Raw genomic sequence first — 12,500 nt, 5'->3', positions numbered from 1 at the left:
GAGAATAATAATATGAGTGGTGTATTATGATACACGAGGCTTGGCTTGCCATGAGGCGAGGCTTGCCACGAGGCTTGGCGAGGCTTGCCATAAGGCGAGGCTTGCCACGAGGCGAGGCGAGGCTTGCCATGAGGCGAGGCGAGGCGAGGCTTGCCATGAGGCGAGGCTTGCCATGAGGCGAGGCGAGGCGAGGCTTGCCATGAGGCGAGGCGAGGCGAGGCTTGCCATGAGGCGAGGCGAGGCGAGGCTTGCCATGAGGCGAGGCGAGGCGAGGCTTGCCATGAGGCGAGGCGAGGCGAGGCTTGCCATGAGGCGAGGCGAGGCTTGCCATGAGGCGAGGCGAGGCTTGCCATGAGGCGAGGCGAGGCGAGGCTTGCCATGAGGCGAGGCGAGGCGAGGCTTGCCATGAGGCGAGGCGAGGCGAGGCTTGCCATGAGGCGAGGCGAGGCTTGCCATGAGGCGAGGCGAGGCTTGCCATGAGGCTCCCATCACACATCAGGCTTGACCACTGTTTATACATCACCATACTTATACCTCTCCAACACGTAAAGAAAGGCATCAATTAACTCTTAGATTCAGCCGTCTCCACTGTCCTTCCTGCTGTCAACACTACTCGGTAAATGCTAAACTGTGTCCTCTACCAGGCAATAGTTGTGACACGTTTAACGAGTGAACTGCTCGTTACCACACGTCTAAATCCTTCACAAGCATCTACGACAACACGGTGTAGATATAATTATCTCCAACTGCGGGCCTTAAGCGCAGCTCTCATGATGATTCTACACCATAATGTACACCTCCCTACACCATCCCTGGCTCTTAGCCTGGCAGATGTAACACTCCCCTGGACCCTTCACGCCCACGGATACAACGATCACCACTGTCACCTTTACTAATGTTGTTTTTCGGTGCATTATTTGATATCGCTGATCAGACGTAAAACAATGCAATTGGCATGCAATGGATATATACGCGAACACTGTCTCTGAAAGACAGCACCTTGATGTAACTATATAACCACTCCACACATGCTAAACATCCGAGTCAACATCCTGACTGGAGCCTCCAACATCAACTATCAACATCCACCTCCAATACACTTACCTCAGAGCTGTGTTTACATAGGAGAAGACGCCGGAGTCCATCAATATCCAGGTTTGTTGACCACAGCGGTACAATGTGGTGGGAGATGCCCTGTGCTGGGTCTGCCAGCCTTCATGGAGACGACAAGTGTGTGGGGGACCCAGACTCCCGCCTCCTCCTCCTCCTCCGCCACCCCCCACTCCCCCCTCCACATCTGGCAACACCCCCTCCCTCCACAACCATTCCCATCAACGTTTCAGAGGCTGCTGTGGCCATTTTGCAATTGTTTTCCTTGCACATGTTCACATCGCAACAACACGAAACAGTTTGGCTTGGGAACACAAGCGACTCGCTGACATCCGTTGAATGAAGGGTATTGATTCGGACACAGCCTTATTCCATAGTTTTTGAACCCGGTTCGTTCCGCACTTCGAAATCGAATCGTTCGTATATAACATTTTATGAAATGCATATAAAAACGAACATATATATAACACAGTATCATGAAATTCAGTTCGGCCATTAATATAGTTAAGAATTGTTGACAAACGAGGCGAGAATGGTTAGTAAGGAGGGCTAGGGGATAGGGGCCGGCTGGGAGAGGTTGATACCAGGCAGTGGTGGAGATTCGGACACCAACGGCTCGTTGAAGCAGTGTTATGGCGGTTCATCACACTACTGAACCACGAACCTTGCCAATCAGCTGGATCAAGCACCTATAGGCTCTCAAGGTGCGGCTCATCCTGCACATGTGTTATCCTGTTATCCTAGGCCTAGAAGCAACCGGTTAAATTACTCGAACAATCCAGGCAAACCTAACCAAAACCATCCTAGAGCCACACGTTTCTCGCAAGCCAATCACATACATCAATATTAATTACCATTCGAGAAATGTTTCTCCTACATCGGTTTCAAAACAGCGATGTATTCTTATGTTGTATTTTGTACTCTTCTGCTGGAGGACTGTAGCGAGCTCCCAGAGCTTGTGTTGTTGTTGTTGTTGTTGTTGTTGTTGTTGTTGTTGTTGTTGTTGTTGTATGGACAACGTTGGTTATACAGTGGAGATTTGTTACAGCCCCGGATGTTGTGTTGATGGTGGCTGTTGTACTTGGCGGTGGTGTTATGTGGTGTTACCGGTGGTATGTGGTGGTGTTACCGGTGGTATGTGGTGGTGTTACCGGTGGTATGTGGTGGTGTTACCGGTGGTGTTATGTGGTGGTGTTACCGGTGGTGTTATGTGGTGGTGTTACCGGTGGTGTTATGCTGCTGTGTGGTGATGAGCGGTGGTGCCAATGGTGGTGTTATGCAATACAGTATTGTTAAAGCATGTTAATAGCAGTACTGCATACAGTGAAGATGGTGACTAGCTGGAGACAATGGTGATGGTGGGGAAGCCACTTGGGGGAGTGGGGTAATGATGCCCCCCCCTCCCCCCCCACTCGCACAGGTCTTCCCGCCAGGAAAAGGTATATTGGAAAACACGTTCAGGCGCTCGTATACATCCGAGAGTCCACGCAGGGTCTCAGGGGCGAGCTGTCAACGTCCGGGACTCACTATCGAGGCTCGCGGGTTCAATTCCTGGGCGAGACAAGAGACAATTAGGCAGACTTTCATTTACCTGATACTTTTGTTAACCTAATAATAAATAGGTACCTGATAGCTATTGTGGGCTGCACCCTAGTGTGTGTGTGTACTCACCTAGTTGTGTTTGCGGGGGTTGAGCTCTGGCTCTTTGGTCCCGCCTCTCAACCGTCAATCAACAGGTGTACAGATTCCTGAGCCTACTGGGCTCTAGGAATTCATGTGTGTGTTTGTGTGTGTGTGTGTGTGTGTGTGTGTGTGTGTGTGTGTGTGTGTGTGTGTGTGTGTGTGTGTGTGTGTGTGTGTGTGTACTCACCTAGTTGTGCTTGCGGGGGGTTGAGCTTTGGCTCTTTGGTCCCGCCTCTCAACCGTCAGTCAACAGGTGTACAGGTTCCTGAGCCTACTGGGCTCTATCATATCTACACTTGAAACTGTGTATGGAGTCAACCTCCACCACATCACTGCCTAATGCATTCCATCTGTTAACTACTCTGACACTGAAAGAGTTCTTTCTAACGTCCCTGTGGCTCATTTGGGTACTCAGCCTCCACCTGTGTCCCTTGTTCGCGTACCACCCGTGCTAAAAAGTTTATCCTTATCTACTTTGTCAATTCTTGAGAATTTTGTAGGTAGTTATCATGTCTCCTCTTACTCTTCTGTCTTCCAGTGTCGTGAGGTGCATCTCACGCAGCCTTTCCTCGTAACTCATGCCTCTTAGTTCTGGGACTAGTCTAGTGGCATATCTCTGAACATTTTCCAGCTTCGTCCTTTGCTTGACAAGGTACGGGCTCCATGCTAGGGCCGCATACTCCAGGATTGCTCTTACATATGTGGTATACAAGGTTCTGAATGATTCCTTACACAGGTTCCTGAACGCTGTTCTGATGTTAGCCAGCTTCGCGTATGCCGCAGATGTAATTCTTTTTATGTGGGCTTCAGGAGACAGGTTTGGTGTGATATCAACTCCTAGATCTTTCTCTCTGTCTGTTTCATGAAGTACTTAATCACCCATTCGGTATCCTGTGTCTGGCCTCCTGTTTCCACCACCTAGTTTCATTACCTTGCATTTACTCGAGTTGAACTTTAGTAGCCATTTGTTGGGCCATTCATTCAGTCTGTCTAGGTCATCTTGTAGCTTTCTACTATCTTCCTCTGTTTTAATCCTCATAATTTTTGCATCATCAGCAAACAATGAGAGGAACGATTCTATACCCTCTGGGAGATCATTTACATATATCAGAAACAGTAAAGGTCTAAGGACTGAACCCTGCGGGACTCTACTGGTGTCATCTCGCCAATCTGAGACTTCACCCCTCACAGTGACTCGCTGTTTTCTATTGCTTAGGTACTCCCTTATCCAATGGAGTGCCTTCCCCTTCACTCCAGCCTGCATCTCCAGCTTTTTCACTTGCCTCTTGTGTGGTACTGTGTCAAAGGCTTTCTGGCAATCCAAAAATATGTACTCACCTAGTTGTTCTTGCGGGGGTTGAGCTTTGTCTCTTTGGTCCCCCCTCTCAACCCTTTTCTGTGTGTGTGTATGTGTGTGTGTGTGTGTGTGTGTGTGTGTGTGTGTGTGTGTGTGTGTGTGTGTGTGTGTGTGTGTGTGTGTGTGTGTGTGTGTGCGTGCGTGCATACGTGTGCGTGCGTGCAAGACCGCCCGTAAACCAAGGCATACCTGCCACACATACACTTGTCAGGACCAAACTAACGCACTATATTTAACCGTGAACTCATGCCCTTCTCGCCCGCTACACCCCGCACCCCCTCCCCCCCCCCCTATTGATAACCCTTATCTCCCTTATCTTGGTGGTGAACACTCACTTACACCTGTTCCCCCTTAGCACTCCCCGGATCTGTCGCTCACCCCCCTCCCCCCCTCACACCTCCCCCTCCTCAATCAACCCCCCCAGTCGGAGAATTCAACATCATCTTCCTAGGTCACATTCACTAATGGCTCAACTAGTTCTCTCTGCATATAAGTCGCATTTTATACGTTATAGGCTCCAACGTATAAATTACAGAGCACTACACCAAACTATCACCCATCAACATCCAAGCTGTAACATCCAAGGAACATCGTCACTCACCGCCTCACTGATAATTGAACTACCCAATTGTCAGTGATTGTGCTGTCAAATTATCATACATTAAGTATTGGCAGAGGAAGTGGAACAAAATACAAATTAATAATAGCTATAATAATAATATTAAAAGCATTTATTATATATAAAATCAGTATCACCATACATGGTATGAAGTACAAGAAAGGTTGCCCACAGGCAGGGAGAGATAGATGGAGGGAGGGTAGGAAGGTGGGAGGGAGGAGAGAGTAAGGATGGAGAGAAGAAAAAAGGGTGAGATTAGCATCAGGTAATCTCACCAATGAGCCAAGATAATCTCGTGTAGTGTACCTTCACCCCAAGACACACTTACCGCCTCACATTACACTTCTAAACACTGATAAATCCCACGCACTCTCAAGATTCACCACTTCTCTTGCTAATCAACCCTCACGGTGATTAAACTGAATGACAAGTTGCAGTGTTCCAAAAGCTTCAGGTTTGCAAGGCTCTGCAATAATGTTCTTGAACATACAGCCGATGCACAATGAAATCACAACAATATTTTATGGAATAAAATCCGTATCCTTGCGAAGTTCAGAGCCGCAGGTTCGAGCCCATCGTATAGTCTCCATATCTTCTCATATAGTGGATGCTTGCTCTAGCACCTGACGTCGAGCCATGGCAAGAGTGAACTAGTCCACTACGGGCTCACCATAGTCCGTGCTACTTGGAACTTTTTGTTCCAAGTAGCGAATCTTAAACAACAACAACAGGCAAGAGTGCAGAAAGAAGTCAAAAGTATCATACACGTCGTGAACATCATTTCTTTACCTACATTTGCCTGAGTATCACCTCTGGTGGCCTCGACGGGGACAGGAAGCTGGCGACATGTCAAAACACCCCCTATTATTTCCAATATATTTTTCACGTGTAGTGTAAAAAAAGGATGGGTTTACGCTACATTACACAGGTACAGAATGGGTTACAGAAACTACAGCCAGTTTACATAGGTAAAGTGAAACTACAGCCAGTTTACATAAGTAAAGTGAAACTACAGCCAGTTTACATAAGTCTGCCGCTCTGTAAAACGTCCAACCTTTTAGCCTAACCAGACAGCCTGTCCTTCTAATGTTCCACAACGTCAAGAAAACGGTCAATGTAACGTGTCCTCTCCTAACCTACCAGAGGACCCAAAACAGAAAACGGGACAGTACGTCACTTTCGCCAGCCGCTTCCGTTTTAGAGTACGACAATTGCTGGCTTTATGCGACGCATACGAGCGAAACGCGACGTTCTTTATAGGACAGATTGAACTACAAACGTACAAACCCAACCCACCCACCTAACCTATATCGAGTCCGATGCATAGAAAACGTATATGCGAGCCGTGACTTTTGTAAATAGGGTGTGCAGTTATAGAAACAAGACCCATTAATTGACAGGACCGGTAGATAGGAGGAAGAGAGGTGAGGTTAGGGAAGGGGTTGGGGTGGGGGGGCATAGTCCAAAGGGTGGCCCAATGATGGGTACAGGAACGCCTAGTCACGCCTTTATCTCTTTACAGAATTCAATTGGCTAAATATTATCGTGAGGCCTCTTTCGTTACTGCTATTTGTTGGTGTGGTGTCTCCGGTGGGCGGCCAGAGTGTAGCAACTGTTACCTTACACGCTAAACCATCCGTGGAACTAGTTTAGCCTGGGTCCTGTAAGACTTGGTAACTCATCCTCACGTAAGGTAAGACTTGGTAACTCATCCTCACGTAAGGTAAGACTTAATAACTCATCCTCACGTAAGGTAAGACTTGATAACTCATCCTCACGTAAGTTAAGACTTGATAACTCATCGTCACGTAAGGTAAGACTTGATAACTCATCCTCACGTAAGGTAAGACTTGATAACTCATGTAAGGTAAGACTTGATAACTCATACTCACGTAAGGTAAGACTAATAACTCATGTAAGGTAAGACTTGATAACTCATGTAAGGTAAGACTTGATAACTCATACTCACGTAAGGTAAGACTAATAACTCATGTAAGGTAAGACTTGATAACTCATCCTCACGTAAGGTAAGACTTGATAACTCATGTAAGGTAAGACTTGATGGAATAACGTAAAACAATGCCTTAATGTTTGAATTAAAATAAAGGAAAGGCCCAATATATGTATATAAATGTATTAAAATACAACAATTTGGATGTAACCTGCATCCTTTCTCAAGGTGATGAATACAATGTATACAACCTACATCCTTGAGGAAGGGTGTAGATTACATCCGAAAATTGGGTTTCTAATACATTTATACATATATTGGGCCTTTCCTTCACCTGCATCAGACTTGATATCTCACTTTAGATAAGACTTGATAACTCACTTAAGGTATTACTTGATAACTCACGTAAGATAAAACCTGATAACTCACTTTAGGTAAGACTTGACAACTCAGGTAAGACTTGACAACTTTGGTAAGACCTCATATCTCGCGTAAGACTAAAGCTTACAACTAAGATATACAAATAAAGACTTAATAACTCGCGTAATTTAAAGACTTGATAACACGGTAGTTAAGACATAACAACTTGGACGACTAAGAAGGTAACGCGAAAGGGGGGGGGGGGTGACAGTCTTGCAGACAAGACGCACTGTAACTATCCGTCCAACCACTTGGGCTGGACGGTAGAGCGACGCGGTCTCGCTTCATGCAGGTCAGCGTTCAATCCCCGACCGTCCACAAGTGGTTGGACACCATTCCTCCCCCTCCCCCGTGTCCCATCCCGAATTCTTATCCTGACCCTTCCAAGTGCTATATAGTCGTAATTGCTTGGCGCTTTCCCCTGATAATTAAAAAACATTAATTTTCCACCAGCAGAACATGTATACAACGAGTATGAAGGTGTATGAGTCTGCGAGATGGTAGTTACCTGACCGTCAATACGCTGACGGACTTAAAGACTCCTGTGCAGCGATGAGTCAAAATAACGTGGCTAAAGTATGTTGCCCAGACCACACACTAGAAGGTGAAGGGACGACGACGTTTCGGTCCGTCCTGGACCATTCACAAGTCGATTGTGACTTGACAATCGACTTGTGAATGGTCCAGGACGGACCGAAACGTCGTCGTCCCTTCACCTTCTAGTGTGTGGTCTGGTCAACATTAAAGACAACTGCAATACAATTCAGGACTTCACAGTATACATGGCTGGAGCTCGTGTGTCCTAATACCTCAGTATACATGGCTTAAAGTCATGTATAGTGTGTAACACATGATGGCTGTGTTAGGTAATACTTTCACGTAAATAGGACCCTTCCCCCCCCCCTCCCTCCTGTTGTGTCATGCCCTCACATCAACAGGGACTTTATGACCTGTTTTTGTATATATTTACGCGACAAAATGCTCCGACAGTTGAGGATGGGTGCCACGATGAGAGGTGCCAGAGGATAGGTGCCACTTACCCTGGGTGGTGGTGTGGACGTGCTGTGTATCACGGCCGGTGACAGCAGCAGCAGCGGCAGCAGCAGCAGCAGGAGGAGGAGGGGCAGGCCGGACCACAACGCTACATGGACTCCTGCTGGTGCTGTGGCTGGCGGCGCCTCGTCTATTGAGCTGCATCCTCCCGCTCACCCCACGCTGTGAACGTCGCCACGAAAGAGAGAAAAAAACAAACTGTTATTTACTGTTTCATATTAAATTATATTTGGTTAAATATTTGCTATGTTAAAGACGCTAACAGGCCAGCTGTTGATCACATGTAAACATCACCTTTGTTTTGCTCTCAGTAATATTGTTGTTTATATTCTGGTTTTAATTTCAAGCAAGAAGCTTAGCCTCTCTTTGAGTACCTTAGGTTTTATTGGAGAGAAATCACACAAGCGTAAAATTGGTATATAATTTGTCTGGAGCGTATAACTCCCAATAACCCGGCGGGCAACAAGTAATTTTTATTTATTATTATTATTATTATTTTCTACCACAGACTTGTCCACACATTTGCAATGCTAACCATATATACATTTTCTTCTGTCTTCCATGGACAGGGTGAGAGATCTGTTAAACATATAGTTCAGGGATTAATTGAACAATCAACTATATAAGGTGATTGTGATGTTTTTAAAATGCTAATCTAACCTACATACATAAATACACAGATTTAAGTCTGTCCTACAGTGTTCAATGTGTCTTTTTACATAGCGTCATTAATGAGTGTTTACAAAGGCGAAATGCAATTCTGACCAGCTTACACATATACATATATGCACATATACATATATGCACATATACATTTCCACATACATATACATACACCTATGTCTCTTACTTTGACAAGGTAAGATAGCTTCTATAGAAACTAGTGTGTTTTTAAACAATTAACCACTGAGGGTGACTGAGATGCTTTTACAAGCTCAGGTTATAATTACATACATTGTTTAACAGATGTATACCATAGTCTATCTTGGGTACAAGTCCATCAAGTACAAGTATCATCAAGTGTTCCAGTACTCATATAGTAGTTATAGAGTTCAGCATACCTTAGCCCAGGAAGGCGAAAGTCAGTCAATATGGGACATTCTACAATATAATGTTCAAGAGAGTGCATGTTTTTTCTTTCACAAAGTTGACACATTGTGTACTCGACATTTGGGTTTTGAGAAAGCTGCCAGATACGTCTATATCCCAGGCGTATTCTAGCCACTATAACATCACATTGCCGGGTTCTTGCTCTATTAGTCCCATATGTGAATGTCTCCTCACAATATTTATCATAATGTCTAATGCTACAACTTTGTGAATTTGTTAGGTTAGTAAGATTTCCATTAGATATTTGTTTAAGTAGTCTCTTTGTCACTGATTTGTATATTTTTGAATTTGACTAATGTTGTAATTTGGAGTATTTTAGAGTGAAGGTTAAAACACAATATGTCATCTCGTTGACTCACGATGTTTCTCGCTCGAGTGTGATGGAGGAATGAGTTCAAGAACTACTTTTATACGTGTGTAACTCTCGAGTATGACTCAAGATGCACAACTTGCGCCTGAAATTAATATTAGCTAAACACTTCAGTGCAGTTTTCATTTTATAAGAAAAAGTATATTGAAAAAAGCTTAACTGACAACTTATAAGAAAAAAGCAAATTGAAAAGTTAAACTGACAATTTATACGAAACAGAAATTGAGAGAGAGAGAGAGAGAGAGAGAGAGAGAGAGAGAGAGAGAGAGAGAGAGAGAGAGAGAGAGAGAGAGAGAGAGAGAGAGAGAGAGAGAGAGAGAGAGCGCGCGCGCGCGCGCCCGAGCGCTAGCTAGCTAGCTGGCGATAGGCTCACCGGTCGGTGAAATCACATGATGCTAGGGCCACCTATGTTGTTTGGATGCCTCCCAATAGTTTGGATACTTTAAATTATCGATACACACTGTCAGTCTAGATGAGCACACCAAGTCGTAACTTTAAAATGTGCGTTCGTTTAGAAACTAGCGCAAAGCACTTAGAAATAGGAGATGTGTACAGCACCTGTTTCATTAAAGGGATGACATCACAGGCAGCTTAGCAGCTGTGAGGGGTCGTTTGTGACTGAAAATATTACTATTTGTACCTAACTAGAATCCTGACCTTAACGAAGCCTTGGCTAACCTACCCTAAGCTAAACTTAACGAGACTAAAGCTAAGGTGGCGTAACCTAACCTAACCTAAGCTACCGTACCCTAAGCTAGCCTGACTTATCACTTACTCCGTAGTTTAAGATTATTGTGATCAACAGCGTAAAGGCCTTCTATATATATATACACATTTCCAGTCCAATTGAGTATAGGATTTGATTACATACTAAGTAGATCATGTCTAGCATATTCATCAAATGACAAGTAGATCGTATCAGCCATATTGGTCAAATACTAAGTAGATCATGCCTAACATATTGATCAAATGCTGAGTAGATCATGCCTAACATATTGATCAAATGCTGAGTAGATCGTGTCTACCATGTTTTACCAAAGCATCACTGCCTGAAGCCAATATAGTGAAAATATAGCCACTTGAGTGAAATCTTCACATATGCTGATAGACTATATTGATCTTTGTGTTAACTTTGGTGGAGGGGTCATCATCGCCTTTGTCTCTCCGAGTGACCCGTCTTCCCAGAGGCTTCACGTGAGAGTATCTGAATCACCAGTTGTGTCTTTAAGAGGTCGTTACAGCTTTAGCGGGACTGAAGAGGGCCTCTCTACGTCTTTTGTAATCTTAGGCGGCTATGTTTACATATATTGAACAGTTTATGATCCCTGGAGCACTACGAGGTTGTTTATAACAATAACAACATCGGATTTCGAAGTTACGATGCTCGTAAACTGTTTAATAAATGTAAACAAAGCCGCCAAAGATTGAGAAAAGTTGTACAGGTTCCTAAGTACTTACAGATCAAATACCGCCGCGGCCTTGCGAGAGACATTCCATCACCAATAACCATACGCAGTCATCCAACCAGCCTGTCACACCACACAGGAACCTGCCACACCACACAGGAACCTGCCACACCACACAGGAACCTGTCACACCACACAGGAACCTGTCACACCACACAGGAACCAGTCACACCACACAGGAACCTGTCACACCACACAGGAACCTGTCACACCACACAGGAACCTGCCACACCACACAGGAACCTGTCACACCACACAGGAACCTGTCACACCACACAGGAACCAGTCACACCACACAGGAACCTGTCACACCACACAGGAACCTGCTACACCACACAGGAACCTGCCACACCACACAGGAACCTGTCACACCACACAGGAACCTGCCACACCACACAGGAACCTGCCACACCACACAGGAACCTGCCACACCACACAGGAACCTGTCACACCACACAAGAACCTGTCACACCACACAGGAACCTGCCACACCACACAGGAACCTGCCACACCACACAGGAACCTGTCACACCACACAGGAACCTGCCACACCGCAGGATCCAGAATAATCACAGGATCAAACAAAGATCCCGCCTCATGGCGAGAATCAACCAACATCACCCCAGGGACAATTCAAGTCCCCAACCACATGGAAGAGTCCACATAAGCAGTAGCCGAATACAGGCATCAACCTCGCCCTCGACCGCTGAGACGACCTCAAATACTCGACTCACCACACCTATGATTCAAGGAGAGGCCGCGTCGGCCTCTGGGATCAACCCCCAGATATTAGCCGCTATCAAACATTATTTTAGGTGGTAGATAAGCTGGACAGATACCTGGAACGTCTGATAAACACGCCAGGTATTACCAGACTGACAGCTGCCGCCCCTGTCAATCATTCTACACCGAGTTGTGTTATTGGAGTCTTATGCTCCAGATTAGGTTCATTATGTTTATATATATATATATATATATATATATATATATATATATATATATATATATATATATATATATATATATATATATAAATACACATACACAGTAGGCCTATATCGAGGTATTCCCCCTCCCCCCAAAAACAAGCCGACTATACTCCTGGGTATCTATTTACTGCTAGGTGAACAGGGGTATCTAATTATGCTGGAGAGGGGGGGGGGGGGGGTTGAGCTCTGGCTCTTTGGTCCCGCCTCACAACTGTCAATCAACTGGTGTACAGATTCCTGAGCCTACTGGGCTCTATCATATCTACATTTGAAACTGTGTATGGAGTCAGCCTCCACCACATCACTGCCTAGTGCATTCCACCTGTTAACTACTCTGACACTGAAAAAGTTCTTTCTAACGTCCCTGTGGCT

General features: G+C 45.2%; 1 protein-coding gene and 1 long non-coding RNA gene across 3 annotated transcripts in view; one reads left to right on the top strand and one right to left on the bottom strand.

Annotated features, from left to right (window-relative positions):
- LOC123755318 (uncharacterized) overlaps positions 1-8,265 on the top strand; it is a 21,670-nt gene extending 13,405 nt beyond the window's left edge. The window contains exons 2-3 of the long non-coding RNA XR_011229208.1: positions 6,292-6,462; positions 8,131-8,265. This is a non-coding gene — a long non-coding RNA (uncharacterized lncRNA). The remainder of the gene's footprint in view (positions 1-6,291; positions 6,463-8,130) is intronic.
- Positions 1-12,500, bottom strand: part of LOC123755317 (ras-responsive element-binding protein 1) — a 122,696-nt gene that overhangs the window by 53,117 nt on the left and 57,079 nt on the right. Inside the window, exon 3 of one of the 2 annotated variants that reach the window (XM_069327864.1) lies at positions 8,181-8,355. In XM_069327864.1, coding sequence (XP_069183965.1) covers positions 8,181-8,337 — 157 coding nt within the window. In that variant the 5' untranslated portion in view covers positions 8,338-8,355. Of the gene's footprint in view, positions 1-1,104; positions 1,254-8,180; positions 8,356-12,500 lie in introns of those variants that run through there. The other variant, XM_069327863.1, reaches the window with a different exon arrangement.

Source organism: Procambarus clarkii, chromosome 20 (genome assembly GCF_040958095.1).
Source record: "Procambarus clarkii isolate CNS0578487 chromosome 20, FALCON_Pclarkii_2.0, whole genome shotgun sequence".
NCBI classification, from domain to species: Eukaryota; Metazoa; Arthropoda; class Malacostraca; order Decapoda; family Cambaridae; genus Procambarus; species Procambarus clarkii.
Note: the sequence above shows the minus strand (reverse complement) of the source record. Positions and strands in the feature narration are given on the sequence as shown.